Below are 19924 nucleotides of genomic sequence, written 5' to 3'. Positions count from 1 at the left end.
AATAATTTATCTGACTTTACACCATCAATGGCATTGCATTTTTTCTTTAACTGTGTGCAGGCCAAATGTTGTCTCATGACTCACCACTGTGTGATACCGTATTACCATGTCTGTCCTTCAGTTTCCATCCCTTTCACCTTTTAACTTCTCTCACCTAAACTTTTACTATCTCTTCTCTTTCTCTTGATGTTAAAATGCTTACATTTTCTTTAATAACCACTGCCTTCGTTTTTTTATAGCTTAGTTTTTAAAGTTGAAAATTAGTAAATAAATAATAATTACATTATGTAATGGACTGTGATTACCTGTCCTTTCCTGTGTATTTTTTGTTTTTTTTCCCCTGAAGTTTCAAATTGCCTTCTTCCCCTTCGAATTGGTTAACTTTATTACCTCCTTTTGTTATTTTAACTTTTCAAGAAAAGTATCAACTCCATCAGGTTTCTCCTTATTCCTGGAGGACTCCAGCTTTCCTTTCAAACACTGATTGATTCCTGTCTAGGTGCTGCACAACTGTAATCCTGAGACTTTTCTTCCCTGCTCTAATGGTTTGGATCCAGTGTTCTCCAGATCTCACATCTTCAGCTTTCTTAGTTTATTCCCTTGGTTTCTGGAAAACGTTATGAAATGCTTCCTACAAAAAGGCATACAGAAGTAAATTTGTTTGAAAATGTCTTTATTTTACTTTTCCATTTCATTGATAATTTGGCTAATACAGAATTCTAGGTTGAAAATTATATTCACTTAAAACATTAATGGCACTGCTCTGTTGTCTTCTTGCATCTGTTTTACTAATAAGAAGTTCATTGTTCTCTTCTCATATTTTTTTGTAGGTGACCTAATTTTACCTCTTCAGCTTTAAGGAACTTATTTATTTTATTTATTTATAACTTTTTTATTTTGAAGTAACTTTATACTTACAGAGGAGTTGCAAAGATAATATAGCGAGTTCTCAAATACCCTTCACCCAGCTTCCTCTATAACTGATGTCTTCCATAGCACAATGTTAAGAAATTAACATTGGTACAATACTACCAGTTAAGGCTTCCCTACAAATATACTTTTTCTATTCCAAGATTCAGTCCAGAGTACCACATTGCATTTATTTGTCATGACTCTTTAGTCTCCTGCAGTCTATGAAATTTCCTCATTTTTTTTCCTGGTCTTTTCATACCTTGACACTTAAAGGTTAAGTATCTTGTAGAATATTCCTCAATTTGGGTTTGTCTGATATTTTCTCATGATTACATTGAGGTTATGAATTGTTGCTGGGAAGAATATCACAGACATTATTGTCCTTCTAATCGCATCATATCAGGGAGTACATGATGTCAATATGTCTTATTATTGGTGATGTTAACCTTGATGAATTAGTTAAGATAATGTTTGCCAGGTATCTCCACTGTGAAGTTTTTCTTTTTTCCTTTCCATATTTTGTTTATTAGAAGCAAGTGACTAAGTCCATTCAATATTCAAGAGGAAGTGAATTAAGCTCCACCTCCTAGAGGGAGGAGTATCAAAGAATCTGTGGACTTAAATGAACACAACCACAGTAATTAGTAAATATTTTAGAGGAGATATTTTGAGTCTGCACAAATGTCCTCTTTCTCTTTAAAGAAAATACTATTTTCACTTTTAGCATTCCTCATTGTATCTTTTCTTTTTTCCTGAATATCCATAATTATAATGGGTATTTTAATATATTTTCTGAGGAAATAAAAACCACAATATTTGTTAGCATACGAAAGCTGAGGAAAGAGTTGATAAAATCTCTCTCTGAAACAACTACAGAATCATTTCTTTCGCCAAAACATGAACAGACTTTTAATCATGTACCATCAAACATAACTGAAAACAAAGAGGGATTATATTCAGCTACAAGTAACAGAAAGCACCCATACTTTTCCTGATATGAGGAAGGGGCTTATTCTCACATTGAAGGAGTGGGTCAAGGCAGCCACTGCACAGTGCAGCAAACTCCCATGTCCTTGTTTATCGCTGCACCATTGTGAATGTATGGTGAATCAGGAAAACATACTCACTAACAATGTTAACAGCATAAGGTGTTTCCTACACAAATTAGACATGATGAAGCTGTAAATCTGCAGAAGGGTAATCTGACAGTATTCCCAACCATGAAATTCTGAATTATTTTCCAACTGGACACAGGATGCCTCACAGAAAAATTCAAACTCTGACAGATTTTTATGTAGAATTGTGAAGACATCAGAGGAAAACTACACTTCTGATAACAGGAATCAAACAGTTGTTGGTGGTTTTGAGGATATTCTTGAATACAAAGACCCAGAATCTGGAAAATAGGATGAAAGGTGGTGTCCTCAAACCTCCTATGTATCTGTCTCTCTCCCAGCGTGGTGGCTCCAAAATCTGAAGTATGCCTTCTCATCTGCCTTTAAATTGCACACAGATGACGCTATTGGTGAATTCTAACATGGAACCACAAAAGGGATAGATTCTGGAAAATCTAGGTCCTAATGTTACTCACAGGCAGGATATCTCCAACGCTAGATTTTTTGTCCTATCACAAGTCTCTCTTCTTCAAAGTCTATTCACCAAATACCAGTCAGAAGGAATGAAGAAGCAAATGGAAAAACATAATTTACGTGAATGTACACCCTTTGACAACCTGGCCATACAGAAAAAATTATTCCAAGTATTTAATAGTAGAGAAAATGGAAAAAGGCTCCTATACTCACCACCCCCCAAAAAAGATCTTTTTGTAATAAAGGTACGGTATATATAATAGATTAAGGATATTCGAGAACTGCCACCCAAGGCCAGTAGGAAAATCCCAACAAATAACAAGCCTAATTGCATATTAGAACTACACTTTATGCGGATATACGTATATGTACAGCAGATTCACTTTGTCACGAAGCAGAAACCAACACACCACTGCAAAGCAACCGCACTCCAACAAAGATGTCAAAAAAAAAAAAAAATACACTTCAATCACCCATAGGTCCAACAGACTTAAAAATGGAAAGAGAAAATATCATTATCTGATTAAAGGAAAAATTGCTACCTTTTAACCTTATGAACTATTATTAAAAGATGACTTACAGAATTACCTCACCTAAATACTCATTTTTGAAGGTAACTAGTACAAATCCAATGTCAAGAAAGACACTTTCATAAAGATCCTTAGTAAACACACATATTTATAAATTTTTATAACAAGTCTTTTACATTGAAGATTTTCTAAAACATTATTCCTGGATTACTTTCCAACAAGTTACCTCACGTTACTGACATTTATATTTGTTTCTCATGAGAGTTTTCACATATAAGTATGTGGGCCCACTGAAGTCTTTCCTAGGCTCTATAAAAACTAGATTTATTATCTAGTGAACCCTTTCATGCTTTTGCAAAGTAGAGAGATCAGAGAAGGTTTTCCCACATTCTTCATATTTACATGGTTTCTGTGTAGTATGCATGTGTCTCTGAATGCCTAAGACAAATGTAGGCTTTCCCACATTCCTACATTCATAAGGCTGCTCTGCAGCTTGAATTCCTTCATGCACTTGAACATAAGTGGAAGCAAAAGTTTTCCCACATATTGTACAGTCATAGGTTTTTTCTAGTATGAGTTCTTTCATGTTTTTGAAGAGAACTGGAAAAACGAAATGCTTTAGAACATATTTTACACACACACAGTTTCTTGCCAGTGTGAGTCCTTTCACGTGTTTGAAGAAAACTGGGAATAATAAATGCTTTCCCACATTCTACACATTTATATGGTTTCTCTCCAGTGTGCAGGCTCATGTGTCTTTGAATGCCTGAGAGAGAAAAATGTAGACTTTCCCACATTCCTTACATTTATAGGGTCTCTCTCCAGTGTGAATTATTTTCATGCACTTGAACATAAGTGGAACTGAAGGTTTTCCCACATATTTTACATTCATAGGGTTTTTCTCCAGTATGTTTTTTTTCATGTTTTCGCAGCTATCTGGGAATACTAAATGCTTTATAACATGTTTTACACACATACAGTTTCTCTCTAGTGTGAGTCCTTTCATGTATGTGAAGAGAACTGGGATATTGAATGCTTTCCCACATTCTTCACATTTATATGGTTTCTCTCTAGTGTGCAGTCTCTTGTGCCTTTAAATGCCTGAGGGACAAACGAAGGCTTTCCCACATTCCTGACATTGATAGGGTTTCTGTCCAGTGTGAGCTCTTTCATGCACTTGAACGTAAGTGGAAGCGAAGGATTTCCCACATACTTTACATTCATAGGGTTTTTCTCCAGTATGGGTTCTTTGATGTTCTTGAAGCTATCTGGGAATACTAAATGCTTTACAATATGTTTTATACACATATGGTTTCTCTCCACTGTGACTCCTTTCATGTATTTGAAGAGAACTGGGGTTAATGAATGCTTCTTCACATTCCTTACATTCATAGGGTTTTTCTCCGGTGTGATCTCTTTCGTGTTTTTGGAAACCTTTTGAGAACGTAAACCTTTATGCCATTGCTTATATTCATAGGGCTACTCTCCAGAGTGAACTCTTTCATGTGTTTGGAAACCTTGATGAATGATTACTGAAACTTTTTCCACATTGCTGGAATTCATACAGTTTCTCTCCTGTGTAAGTTCTTGTGTGAGTGCCTCTGTAAGGAACTGTAATATTTGTAAACTTTCCCACTTTCCTTACATTTATATGTATTATACAGCCCTGATCATATTTTTTAAAAATCTTGAGGTGTGTGTTCAGTGTGACATTTCATGAGTCTATTAAGAGATGAATGATGCATGAAGACTTTTCCACATACACTGCATTCACATGGTTTTAATCCAGGAGTTTTCTTGTTCTGATCAAGAGGTGGAGTAAGGTTGAAGTTTCTTCCACTTGGACTACTGTCTTTACTCTCAGAGAATCTCACTGTCATATGATTTCTTGGTTTTCCCCCCTGGTTTTTGTACTGCTCTTCAATGTCATCACCATCCCATTTTGTTCCTGCTGAGGCCAGCTTCCTGAAGGTTTCCTGCATCACATCTCTGTAGAGTTTCTTCTGTGTAGGATTCAGTAGAGCCCACTCCTCCAGGATGAAGTTCACAGCCACATCCTTAAAGGTCACTGAGTCCATATCCAGCTTTTTGGGGTCTCCCCGAGTCCCTCCTACACGTCCCACGACCAGTGCAGAAAAGACTGGGACAGTTAAGGGCGGGGGACGCCTGATATCGTCTGTGGGATGTCAGAGTCCGTGGGGTGTCAGAGTCCGTGGGATGTCGGAGTCCGTGGCGACTTTCTTGCTGGTGTGGTGCATCACCCCGCCCACCTGTATCTTGCCTGCAGATACAATGTGATGTTCTGTGTGATGTTACTGTGATGTTCTGTGTGATGTTACTGTGATGTACTAAAGGTCATTTTCTATTTCCCTCACGTTTGTACAATTTTTAATTGTGACTCTTATATAAGGAAGATCTATCTATACTTTCTTCCCCAATTATTTGTTTATTCAGACATTTATTTTTACCACTATGGTATGCATTCATGAGTATTTATTTATAGAGTTATGATCCAATCCCATCGTTACATGCAAATCTCAGATATGCCAGGTTCGGTTCCAGACCACCTTGATGAAGTGTGAATATCTCAGTAAAGCCAGTCACATGAATTTTTTGGTTTCCCAGTGCATGTAAAAGTTAGGTTTACACTATACTGTAGTCTGTTAAGTGTACAGTAGCATTACATCTAAAAAAATAATACATATACCTTAATTAAAAAATACTTTATTGAGCTTCCCTGGTGGCGCAGTGGTTGAGAGTCTGCCTGCCGATGCAGGGGACACGGGTTCCAGCCCTAGTCCGGGAAGATCCCACATGCCGCGGAGCAAGTAAGCCCGTGCACCACAGCTACTGAGCCTGCGCTCTAGAGCCCGCGAACCACAACTGCTGAGCCTGTGCTCTAGAGCCCGTGAGCCACAGCTACTGAGCCTGTGCTCTAGAGCCTGTGAGCCACAACTACTGAGCCCACGTGCCACAACCACTGAAGCCTACGCACCTAGAGCCTGTGCTCCGCAACAAGAGAAGCCACTGCAATGAGAAGCCCGCGCACCCAACCAAGAGTAGCCCCTGCTCAACGCAACTAAAGAAAGCCCGCGTGCAGCAACTAAGACCCAATGTGACCAAAATAAATAAATAAATTTATTTTTTAAAATGTCCAGGATACAATCCAAAATTACTCAACATACTCTGTATCTGACCATGATACAAGATAATCCACAAGTTAGAATTATTAGACAAAGACTTTAAAGCAGATATTATAACCATCATCCGTGGAGTAAAGGTAAGCATGCTTACAATAAAAGGAAAGACAGAAGTTTCAGCAACAAAATGTGGCAGAGTTGGACAGCCACATGCAAAAAAGAAACTTTGACCTGCATACCTCATATGTTTTATAAAAACTAACTCAGAATCACTCAAACCTAAATCTAAACCTAAAACTGTAAAACCTTTTAAATATGGGATAAAATCTTTGTGGCCTGAGGTTAGACCAAAGTTTTTAATACAACATCAGAAGTACAATCCATAAAAGAAAAATTGATAAACTGGATTTCATAAAAACTGAAAACTTTTGCTCTGTGAAAAATTCTGAAAACACCAGACACAGACTGGAAGAAAATATTTGAAAATCATATATCTGACAATGCACTTTTGTCTAGAATATATAAAGAAGTCTCAAACCTCAACAGTATGTGAACAACAGTACACTTTTTAAAAATTGGCAAAGGATCTGGACACTTCACTAAACATTATACATGTGGCAAATAAGCACACGAAAAGATGTTCAACATCGTCTTTTATTTGGGGGAATGCAAATTAGTACCACAACAAGATACCTGTATACACCTATTAGAATGGCTAAAATAAAAAACAAGGACACCAAAACCCTGACAATTATAAGTACCAGGGAGATTGCAGAACTGGAACTTCCTTGCTGGTGGGAATGCAAAATGACACAGCACCTTTGGAAAACATTTTGGAATTTTCTTATAAAAGTTAAAACATACACTTAACCATATGACCTTGCATCCACTCCCAAGTATTCACCCCACCTTTGAATATATATGGAAGATTTATTTATAACCACCCAAACTGGAAACACCCCAAGTGTCCTTCAGCTGGTGAATGGATGAAATATTGTGGTATATCCATACATTGGAGTACTCTTCCCCAACGTAGAGGAATGAATTATTAATACACACAACCACATGGATGAAATTCAGATGCATTATGCTAAGTGAAAGCATCCAGCATCAAAAGGCTACTTGTTGAATGATTCCATTTGTATGATGTAATAGAAAAATCAAAACTATACAAAAGGTGAACAGATCAGTGTTTTCTAGCGTGTGATGGAGGAGGGAGTTTGACTGAAGAGACATCATGAAGGAGTTTTTGGAAGTGACAGCAGTTCTTCTACATTTGAATTTTGGAGATAGCTACATGACTTAATGCATTTATCAAAACTCATAGAACTATGTAGCAGAAAGAATGAATTTTACTGTATGTAAATTAATACATTTTCAGAAGTGTGAGACAACTCTTATCTTTGCGAAATTGCAGTCTAAAAAGGGAGAGAGATTTTCTAGTTTATTTTTATTTTAACAATCCAAAGAATTTCCTGCTCAGCCTCATGCATATGCCTCAACGTCATGAAACATGTCTCTTTATCAAGAATGATAAGAGTTGGGCTTCCCTGGTGGCACAGTGGTTGAGAGTCCGCCTGCCGATGCAGGGGACACGGGTTCGTGCCCCGGTCTGGGAAGATCCCACATGCTGCGGAGCGGCTGGGCCTGTGAGCCGTGGCCGCTGAGCCTGTGCGTCCGGAGCCTGTGCTCCACAACGGGAGAGGCCACAACAGTGAGAGGCCCGCGTAAGGCAAAAAAAAAAAAAAAAAAAGATAAGAGTTAGAGCCAGAGGGACTCCTGAAAATGATTTTGTGCAATTCCATCATTTTATAAATAAGGACTAATGAGAAGCTTAGTTCCTTGAGCCAAGTTGAGTTATTTAATAATGGGGAAGAATGAGCCATGGAAGCAGTAAACAAATACAGACAGGCAGTAACAGTAGTAGTTAACGTATCTGATCCCCTTCAGTGTGCTGGGTTTCTAAATGCTTTTTTAAAATCCATTTTCTCATTTTATCCTTTGAGCAATAATATGAGGTAGGTATTTCTGTTACTCCCAGCTAAAAATGAAGAAACTGAGAATTGGAGAGAGAAGTTGCCTAAAATTATATGACTGGGAGGTGGAGTAGAGTCACCTGGACTAGAATCTAACTCATACAAGAAAGAAAGTATGATATGTCAGAACCTACAAGCAGTTCAGTGTTTGGGAACCATGATATTTGTGGCAATAGATAAAACAGAAAAGGTAGGCAGAGGTCAGTAGGATGTTATGTACTATTTGATTTTGTTCTTTTCTGCAGCCATAGGAAATGAGGAACCATTGAAAGTTTTCAGCAGATAATTAGATGGTCACCTTTTCATTTTAGACCATTTAGTATTTGTATGGAGGATAAATTTATAGGGAATAATTTTGAGACCAATCAGCAAAGACAGTAAGGACTTTTGGTAAGATACCAACTAAAACAAGTTGTAAGGTATATTTGGGACCAGTTTAAGAGATGTTTGTGTAATAAAATTGACAGGACTTGGTGATTAATTAGATGTGAGAAAAGAGATGAAAGGTACCAATGATGACTACTACCAGTTGAAATGGAGAATTCAGGAAAGCGATAGGTATAATGTAGAATTGTCTATCTCCCTTCAATTCTGTTGATTTTGCTTCTTATGGTTTGGGTCTCTGTTGTTAGGTACATACATGTTTCTAATTGTTATATCTTCTTGGTGGAGTGACACTTTTATTATTATAAAGTATCCTTACTTGTCTCTAGTAGTAATTTTTATCTTACTGTTCTAATATTAATATAGCCATTCCAACTCTATTTGCACAGTGTATCAGTTTTCTGTCCTTTTACTTTTAGCCTATTCATGTCTTTGAATTTAAAGTGAGCCTCTGGTAGAAAGCATATAGTTGTATCATGTTTTTTCTTAATCCGGTCTGTCAATTTCTGCCTTTTGATTGGAGTGTTTAATACATTCATGTTTAATGCAATTACTGCTAAGGACTTCTGCCATTTTGGTATTTGTTTTCTATTTGTCTTCATGTCTTTTATCTTTTTTGTTCCTGTGTTTCTCCATTATTGACATTTTGTGTTAAACAAATATTGCTCATGTGTTATTTTAATTACCTTGTAATTTCTTTTAATATATGTATGTATGTATGTGTATGTATATATGTATGCATATATATATATACACACATACATATATATATATATATATATATGTATGTATGTTTTTTTAAGTTATTTTCTTAGTGGTTGCCTGCTTTGGGGATTGCAGTTCACATCTTAAAACAGTTTAGTCTGGATTAATACCAACTTTATTTTAATAGCACGCAAAAGCTTTTCTCCTACATAGCTCTGCCTCCACTTCTGCTGTTTCTTTCACTAATTACATCTTTGTATATTGTACCCATCAACACAGATTTGTAATTACTGTTTTATTCAGTTGTGTTTTGAACTAGATGCAGGAAAAATGAGTAAAAAATGCATTTACACTGTCTTTTATATTTATCTATGTAGTTACTTTACCTGGTGTTCTTTATTTCTTCATGTGTATTCCAGTTATCATTTAGTGTCTTTTCATTTCAGCCTGAAGGACTCCCTTTAGTATTTCTTACAGGTGCAGATGTGCTAGTGATAGATTCCTTCAGTTTTTATTAATCTCGGAACATCTTAATTTATCCTTATTTTTGAAAGATAATTTTTCTGTATATAGAATTCTTGATTGACAGGTTTTTTCCTTTTATCTCTTTGAATATATCATCCCATTGCTTTCACACCTCCGTGATCTCTGATGAAAAAAATCAGCTTTTTTCTTAGTGATGATCCCTTGTAGATGATGAGTCACTTCTGTTTTGCTGCTTTCTAGATTCTGTCTTTGTTTTTCACTTTAAACAGTTTGATTATTGTGTCTCAGTGTGAATTTCTTTTCACTTAACCTACTTGAAGTTAACTGAGCCTCTTCAATGTGTATATTAATGTTTTTCATCAAATTTGGGGAGTTTTCAGCCATCATTTCTTCAAATATTCTTTTTTTTTTTTTTGTGGTATGCGGGCCTCTCTCTGTTGTGGCCTCTCCCGTCCTGGAGCACAGGCTCCAGACGCGCAGGCTCAGCGGCCATGGCTCACGGGCCCAGCCGCTCCGCGGCATGTGGGATCCTCCAGGACCGGGGCACGAACCCGTGTCCCCTGCATCGGCAGGCGGACTCTCAACCACTGCGCCACCAGGGAAGCCCCAAATATTCTTTCTTTTAAAAACCTAGGACCAATAAGTCTCTCCCTCTTTGCTGAGAGGCTTTGTGTGCATGTTGGAGCCCCCATCAACACTCAGCCAGACAGTTGACAATGCTACCATAGCCTTCACTTTCTGCTTTTGCAGAACCTCAAAGGATAGGCATAAGTGAGAGTTTGGTTCTTCTCAGCCCTTTCCTGAGTAGACTCACAGCCCTAAGCATGTATGTGGCCTTCTAGATTCCAAGGAGTATGTCAGCTTTTTCTTTTAAGCTTTTTGTTTAGTCTGTTTATTGTTTGGCCCAAGTATTATTCATTGTTTTGGACATCCATGAAGTTAAAACACTTTCCTATAATTGTTTTAGACAAACACATGCCGTTCTCTACCCCGGAAGAAGACTTTTTGCATTGGATATTTCCAAGGAAGGTTAAATAGAAAAGTATTTTAAGTGGGGTCCTCCAAAGAAACAATGATGATTCTTTGGGAAAGAAGTTTTGAAAGGGCTCCAGCTCTGTTCTGTTCCCTCTGGTGACTACCAGGCTGCTGGGGAGTAGAAAATGGAACTAGGCAAGTTAAAACACCACAAAACTTGCTCTTCTTACCAAGATTCAGACATTTTCTTTATTAAACACTCCCTGAGTTACTGGAACGCTTGATTAATTTCCAGAGTCTGAAAGGGTTGATTTGATTGTTTTTTCCCAGTTTCTGATTCCTTTCACAGAGGAGTGGATTTTTGGAGATCACCATGTTTACTGACATTACCTCTTTCATAGTTTGGGGGACTTTTCCCCTTTATTTCTGAGAATTATAAGGATTGGAAAGTTAATGAGTTCTGTTTGCGACATGTTGAATGATGCTTTCTATGGCACATCTTGGAGATGTTAAATTCATAGTTTAGGAATCTGGATCTTGATGTACCTATCCATTTATAGATGATAGTTAAAACCATTAGAGTAGATAAGATTGCCTTTTAAAAAAATGTTTAGGGCTTCCCTGGTGGCGCAGTGGTTGAGAGTCCGCCTGCCGATGCAGGGGACACGGGTTCGTGCCCCGGTCCGGGAAGATCCCACATGCCGTGGAGCGGCTGGGCCCGTGAGCCATGGCCACTGAGCCTGCGCGTCTGGAGCCTGTGCTCCGCAACGGGAGAGGCCATAACAGTGAGAACCCCGTGTACCGCAAAAAAAACCCCAAAAAACAAACAAACAAAAAAAAGTGTTTATAATGAAATGACCAAAGGGCTTCTATATCTGAGTAGATAATTGCTGAAGGAAGAAATGAAAAATTACTCGTGATGCACATTTGATATCTACAAATTTATGGTCTCAAATCTCATCCAGTCTCTCAGACAGCCTATCAGTCTTACTCTTTTTTTCAGCTTCCTCATTACCTTAGCAATTACCTAAACCTCCTTAAGTCTTCTGAATTCCCTTGTCACTCCCAGTTAACTTTCCCTTACTCTGTCTTCTACTTCAAGAAAATTTGAGCCATATAAATTCTCTCAAATTATCATTCCTCCCCCTTTTAATTTGTTTTTATCCACAGGTAATGATAGAGGAGAATTGAGTGCACTTATGAAAAGATTCATTTAGATATTCTAGGCTGAGTAGGTAAGGGAGAGTGTCCAGGAGGGACTGATAGGTCCCTCCTGATAGACATTGGAGGGATCCAGGGACTACAGGTTTCTCAGTTTGAATAATGAGGTTTTTTAGAACAAATCAAAATATGATTTCTGTAGAGTGAGTTATATATAAAAGTCTGATAAGAAATTGTATATATGCTACAAATGGACGTTTAGTTGAAAGTTATTCATTGAGCAAAGGGTGTGTTTTTTACTTAGCTGTAATAAATGCCAGACATTTAAAAATGTCCCTGTAGTGGGTTGAATTGTGCCTCCCAGAAAGATATGTTTAAGTCCTAATCCCCAGTATCTGTGAATGTGACCTTCTTGGGAAATAGTTATTTGCAGATGAGATGAATTAAGATGAAGTCATACTATGCTTAGTGTCTAGGATTTAGGACCTAGTGCACCCTAAATCCAATGACTGGCATCCATGTAAGGAAGGGAGAAGACACAGAGACACAGGGGAAAAGGCCATGTGAAGACAGAGGCAAAGATTGGAGAGCTGCACCTACAAGCCGATGAATGCCAAGGATTGCCAGAAGTCACCAGCAGCTAGGATGAGGCAAGGGAGTATTCTTCTCTAGAGCCTTTGATGGGCGCATTGCGCTACTGACACCTTGATTTGGGGCATCTAGCTCCATAACTGTGAGAGAGAGAATATCTGTTGTTTTTAAGCCACCCCGTTTGTGATTTTTTGTTTTTGCTTTTTTATAGTAGCCCTTGGAAACTAATATAGGCCCTCAGTTCACTCCTGAAATTATTTTAATTGATAAATATGCAGGTATGTTATCAAATGACAAACGTAGAAATAACATCAGTAATCCATAAAGTATGTTTTATATATTACATTAGCTTAAGTTTGAGGGTAACACTTTGAAAATGAGATTGTAGGCAGAACTATGGCAGCTAGATAATTGGCTCTTGATGGCTACCTCAAATACATAAAGCTTAAAAGATCTGATTTAGTTCCGTTTATCCTTTCAAGTCTATGATTCCATTTTAAAATCTCAGCAAATTTTTTTTCTGAGAGAAATTACTGTTAACATCATGTTAGCAAATAATCTACATAATTTCTAAATATGAATCTTCTACTTAAATCCTTTTAAAATACTACCATATTTTAATAGTTGTGTAATACAGCTTGGCATTTTATTAATAATATAGGTGAAATAAGCAATTTTTTCCCTATATTCAGTGTATTAAACCAAAATCATTTTGCTTACATCCTTGAGATTTTCTTAGAGAAATAAAATTTGGAATTTCTTCTTGATATGCTTTTGATACTTGTGATGTAGATATTTCACAGATCTTGATCCATGTAACAGATCAGCTGTAATTTTTTTTTAATTAGGCTTTACCTTTTTCAAGACTGTGTCTTATATAACTATCAGTTCTCTATTGCTCCTACAGCAAACTACCACAAATTTAACAGCTTAAAATAACACACATTTTTATATCACTGTTTGTTTAAGTCTGAAGTCCTAGTAGGCTCAGCCGGGGTCCTCTGCTTAGCCTCTCACAAAGGTGAGATCAGGGTGTTGGCTGGGCTGTGTTCCCGCCCCGAAGGCTCTGGGAGAGCATCTGCTTCCAGACTTACGCTATCAGCCAGATTCAGCGTTTGCTGTTGTAGGGCGTAGGTCCCTGTGTTCTTGCTGCCTGTCAGCAGGTGGGCAGTGGGGCTGGCATTTGCTCCTGGAGGTGACCCACGTTCCTTCTCACACTTTCCACGTGGCACCCCTCCAGCAACAGCGGGTCAAGTTCCTCTCACACTTCTGATTTCTCTGATTTCTCTTGCTGCGTCTCTCTGATTCCAGCTGAAGAAAGCAGTCTCCTTTTAAGAACTTATGTGATTAGATTGGGCCCACGCAGGTAATTCAGAACACTCTCCCTTTGTTAACCTTTATAAACTTAGTTACATCCCTTTTGCCATGTAATAAAACGTATTCACAAGTTCCAGGGATTAGGGCACAGACATCTTTGTGGGGGATTGGGGCATTTTGCCCACCATAACTAACTAATATCAACAGTTTTGATAATTAGTTGCATTAATTATAAAAAGTATTAACCCTACTAAAAATAATTATAAAAATAATTAAAATAATTATAAATACAAAAAAGATATTATAGTGTATTTAGTTAGTACAAGAACCCTGTACCTCCCTGTATCCATATATTATAAAGTATAATGATAATGTTTGCTAAGAGGTAAGAAATTCAGAAATTGTCTTACACCATAGAAAACACACTTCTTTGTGGAAAAGGTTAATAAACTGAAATGTCATTCCCCTAATGATAGTTGAATTGTACAACATAATTTACTTATTTTGAGATTTTATCCAACTTTCATTGCTTGAAATTAATTGGATACCCACACCTCTTAGGAGTAGACTAGAAAGTCCACACACAAACCATGTCCCCATCATTTCTCATTTATCTTACAGTTTCCTGCTGAGTAGGTGGGGACTTGAATTTCTTTCTCATTTGGTACCAGTAGCTCCATGTGGTTACAAATGACTCTCTCAAGATAACGGAAGCTTCTTAAAATCAGAGACTCTGACTTGTTCAGATTTGTATCACCAGTGCCTGGCACATTACAGATGTTCCACAAATATTTGTTGAAAAATGACTGAGCTCATGAATATCACAGCTAACAAATGTTTATTAAATAGCCAGTGTGTACAAGTTGATCACCCATTGATTCAGTGTTTACTGAATGATCTCGTGCCTTCAAGCCATCACTTACCTGATTTCTTTCTGATTATTCTTGGCCACTGTTGCTGTAAAAGAACAGAGGTCTCTACTACAGGTGATTCAGTACAAAAAGCCTGAACTAGAAACCAGGTTCCTTGAATTCTGCTCTGATATTAATAAATTGTATGTTTCCCAAGCAAATTAATTAATTTCTGAGCCCCAACTTACTATCTATAAAATGAAAATGTAAAATAAGATCCTTAAAATTTCTTCCAGCTTTTAAATTTTTACACTTAGAATTTTTCTTTTGAAGTAAAATGGGAAACTTGAAAGATAAAAGAGTTCAAGATTGATCCTAAACATAAACCCTCATTTAATTGTTTTTAGCCCTTGTCTGGCTGTTAGCATTCATAAGATGCAAGTCGTTTTACCTTAAACCTTAACTGCCTTTATTTTTAATGTCTTTAAGAATTTTGTCTCAACTATTTATCCTTTCATTTAATTTTTCAAGACTGAAAGAGGAAGAAAATTTCAATGAGATACCTCAAATGCAATTTTTTAAAATAAAACAAAGAATAGGGGATAATATCTGACATGGACACTATAGATTTTCTATTAGTAAGTCAAAAGCAGGGCCAGGTAAAAGAAGCCAGCTGAATTGAATATTCTTATTATCCAAGTTCTACTATCAGACTGGGAAAAAATATTGCTTCTTTCCCTTAAGTAACAATTTTAAGGGAAGGACTAAAGCTAATAGTTTATCCATTAAGAACGTGACAATATACCAATTAACCAAATTTTTATGTGCTGCACCCATTATACACAAAACGAAAGGACTTTTTTCTGAAATACAGAAGCAGTTAGTTCCAGTAGAACTATCTTATAACTTAGAGAATATATAAGGATCACTCCGTGTACCAGAATCTAATAGTCTTAATTCTGTGAGACCTAAAAATTCTGTTAAATTTGAAATGTAGTGTTTGCCCCACTCTTATTTTTGCCTTGTGAAGAAACTCAGTACACTACAAAATTATTAACTGATTTTATTTGAAGTAGTTCTAAGGTATTTCCTGCCTCTAGGCATTATATTCAAAACCTAGACAATAGTTTTTAAGGAAGGGCGGATATGAGCCTTGAACATTATGTATTGTTATACCTGGAAGAGATTTTTGAGATCATCTGTTAGAAAACCCTCTTATTTTGTAGATAAGGAAACTGAGGAAACAGCTTTTATTTTCAGTTCTTAGCAGAATCATGACTTTAAAGTCATGTACTGCACTGTGTGTTGGATGGCATTTTAAAATAAAAACATGAAGTATTTTGCAACTACTCAAAAGTATAGTATGACCAGAAGAGAAATTATTTTAAATTATAATTTAATTTAGATAAAGTGAATTACTATTCATTTATTATTTTTCTGTTTAGGTGAAAAGAGATTTGAATGTCCGGAATGTTCTAAAAGATTTATGCGGAGTGATCATCTCTCCAAACATGTCAAAACGCACCAGAATAAGAAAGGTGGTGGGACAGCTCTTGCCATTGTTACCTCCGGAGAACTGGACTCATCTGTAACAGAGGTGCTTGGCTCCCCAAGAATTGTCACAGTTGCAGCCATTTCTCAAGATTCAAACCCAGCAACTCCCAATGTTTCAACCAACATGGAAGAATTCTGAAAAGTTATTTATAACAGAGACCTCTAGTGCTGCACTTAAGTTTACACACATTTGAAAATCTGGAAATGGGCTGGTCAGGTGAATTACAAAGTAGGAAATCATGTTTTCATTCTTGGCTTCTTTAAGTATTCCAAGATTTTGGGTCAGCACATGAAGTGTTGAATTTTTAAAAATATAAAAAGCAAACAGATGTACTGGAAACAGGTAGAAAAGTATTTCCTCCATATTATACGTTGTAGTTATTTGGAGATCTATCACATTATCTTTAAACTGAATCTTCCCCTCTCTTAACATCATGTGTTAACATGTTTAAAAAGACAGACCTCAGTAGTTTGTAGGCTGGACCTTAATTGGACTTGTTTTCTTTGAAAGTACTTTGTTATAAATTCAGTCAGTAATAATTTATGTGGATTTATTTTTTTTTTGCAGTAGCACAGAAAACAAATAGTTAACTGATGATAGAGATAATACTTTATTTCCTTAGCTTGATTTTTGGAAAATCAACTGAAAATAGTTTTGGCCGTCTTTTCTAAATATTAGAAGTTCTTCAACAGTTGAATTAGGTAAGTTCCAAAAAAGTAATCTGAGAGGCATCTCAGATCTTTATTACCACTACATTGTAGTAGTGCGTATGCAGACAATCAGTGAAGTCCAAGTACTTTCTCCATTTGGAGACACAAGAGGAACTTAGAGCTAAACCTTAGGTTAAATTTTAGATTGAAACCTTAGGAAAATACTGGGGGGAAAACAAAACTCATAATAGCTTCAGAAAAATAAAATGAGGCAATTTAACAGGTAAGGTTTTGAAGTTAGGATTGATTATATTCCTAACCCTAGGTTGAACCACAAAGTTCATTTTAAATGTTTATATTGGAAATATTTGCATAGAGTTTAAATCGTTCTGTAGTTTCATATTCTGTAAATATGAATTATGTTGACAATGTGCAAAATTCTTTATGCTTTGACTTGGTAGCCAAAGAAAGAATTATCACACTTTTTTTAAGGCCAGCAGAAAATTATCTTTTAACTACATTACAGTTTCTGTTTTCCTCTTTACTAAAAATTAGCGAATCCCATTTTATTTCTAGCACTGTGTTAGAGGCTGATTAAGAATTTATAACACAGTAATGTCTTTATGTTATGCCAATAACTGAATTTTCCCTAAGAAGACAGCCTAACAAATATATAACAGATGTGATACTATGAAACAAAAATTATTTTTTAAAAATCAGAATAATTTCAATTAAGTGACTAAAGAAAAAATGTATTTCATTGTTTATACAAGGGTCTTAATAGGAAAGATGGCCAAAAGTTTCATATAAAAAAAATTGGGAGTATACCAGTAGCTTAAATATTAGTAAGATATTTAATAGTTTAAAAATATATTTACAAAGAATTATAATGGAATTGGAATTGACCATTTGAAAACTAAAGTTTTTAACTGCTCGGTTTATTAACACCATTAGTTTGGGGACTGTTTGAATATAGGTGTATGTTTTCTTGTGCATTCCCTATTATTTCAGGAAAAGTACTACTCATGTGAAATCTCTTCCGAAATTGTGATGTTTCTTGTATTTTTGATGAAGGAGAAATACTGTAATGATCACTGTTTACACTATGTACACTTTAGGCCAGCCCTTTGTAGCGTTATATAAAACTGAAGGTCTTTTGTGCTTTCAGTTTGTATAAAAAAGCTTTGAGATTAAAGGAAAAAAAAATTTTTACACTGTGGTTATAAATTTCAAGTTTCTTAAAGCTTTTGTAGACTTGTAACAAAGTCTTTAAATTTTAGTTGGATTTTGTAAATTGTTTTGTATATTTTATTTAACGTACTCTTAACAACTGATGTATCTGGCTTTAAAACATCAGAATCAGTTTGTTGCTTTGTTTGGTACAGAGGAGCATTTGGTAGTATTAATTTTAATTTTATTATATAGGAGCTGAAACATCAAATATATATTTTATCTATCATTATGCTACACAATCAGTGCTATAAATTTTTTTATGCAAAGAAACTTTCGTAATGTTTGAATCATGTTTCCTCAGAGTGACACTTTTTGTTGTTGTTAATACCGAGTATGAGCTCTCTGCACCATTATTCCATGAACCAATTTTAATGCATACCTATGTATGCTCCTCAGAAACCGAAGTTATTTTTTAATCAACAATGAGGCCTATTATAAATTTAACAAAATGAATTTGGATAGCTTTATAGCATATAAAATATATTAATTTGTGTTAGCAGGTGCACATTTCACCACTGAAATTAGAAATCTTTTGACAGTCTGTTCTGCATACCATTCTGAATCCACTCTTCTGTCTTATAAGAATCGTAAATTTCAGTGTCCTTTATTTGACTCAGTGGGATATAGCTGTTATAAGTAATAGGGCACAGATGTGCAGTAGAGTCTTGTTTAATGACATTTCACTGTTCATTCCCTTTGCCACTGTTATAAAACTTTTCTTTATTGTAATTATCAGTGCAAAGCTATGTATTTATCATGGTAGAACTCCAGTGTTAGAATAGTTTTTTCTTACAGTATACTTTCTTTGGTTAGGTTTGTGTATGTGTTGCTGATTACATTAGAACTTGATGTTAAGTCATTATTTATCACACTCTCATGAGAGCAGTAATAAAAGTGTGTAATCTAGGAGAAAAAGTTAATTTGTCAAACTTAGATAAGCATGATGTTTAGGTCCTATTTTTCAATTTTATAACTGTTTTATTGCAACAATATTTGTATTTAAGTCTTCATTTTAAGGCCTTGTGGTGTTTTTTTATGCATGTCACTAAGTTGTCATCCCACATAAATTGATGTGCAGCATAGGGTATTAAATCTACATAATGATTTTAAAACAGAAATAGTTGATGGTAAAATGTAAATGTTTTGCAAAAATTCCTTATAAAAAGTTTTGTAGTAACATTTCACTTGTAAATTTTTTTTTGTAAAAAAAAAGAAAAAAAAAAAAAGATGAGTCCAGAAAAAAACCTGTTTCCCATATCCTAGAATTTAGACAATTATTCTGCCAGCAAAGCCTCTGGGGCTGTAATTGACATTTTTACAGTGCTGATTTGTATAAAATTTGTTTTTTGTGGATTTGGAAATAAAATCATGTACAAGTTGTTGCCTGCAATAACAATTGCAAGTAACCTATTAAAAATTCCCTTGAGTTTAACACGTTTCTTCATTTAATTATGTATGCTATAAAACAGCAATAAATTGTTTGAACTATCAACCTTTTTATAATGATGAACACTGGAAAGTAAATGCTTCTCACTAGAAAACATATTGGCAACTCTTCATAATTCCTGGTATTAAGATCTGGTCACCATTTCTCTGAACGTACCACCAAAGAACACCAATTCAAATTTCATGTTAATTTGTAGCCATTGCTCTAGACATGTATGGAAATTAAAATTTGATTTAGGGACATTTTTTACTTAAATATTTTTAAACAGTAAATGTTAGGAAATTGTAGGAAGACCTAAAAACGAAAACATAATTAAGATGTTTCTTAAGCTTACAGAAACACTAAGAAGCAATGTATGCCAT

At 35.7% G+C, this 19924-nt stretch overlaps 1 protein-coding gene across 2 annotated transcripts in view; it reads left to right on the top strand.

Moving 5' to 3' along the window:
- The window catches only part of SP4 (Sp4 transcription factor), a 71929-nt gene extending 52322 nt beyond the window's left edge, over positions 1 to 19607 (top strand). For both annotated transcript variants that reach the window (XM_067746181.1, XM_067746180.1), the window contains one exon: positions 16123 to 19607. In XM_067746181.1, the coding sequence (XP_067602282.1) occupies positions 16123 to 16269 (147 nt within the window). In that variant the 3' untranslated portion in view covers positions 16270 to 19607. The remainder of the gene's footprint in view (positions 1 to 16122) is intronic.
- The last annotated feature ends 317 nt before the right edge of the window (positions 19608 to 19924 follow it).

The sequence above is a fragment of the Pseudorca crassidens genome, chromosome 8 (genome assembly GCF_039906515.1).
Source record: "Pseudorca crassidens isolate mPseCra1 chromosome 8, mPseCra1.hap1, whole genome shotgun sequence".
Lineage (NCBI taxonomy): Eukaryota > Metazoa > Chordata > Mammalia > Artiodactyla > Delphinidae > Pseudorca > Pseudorca crassidens.
The sequence above is the reverse complement of the archived record's forward strand: the minus strand, read 5'-3'. Positions and strand labels throughout refer to the sequence as shown.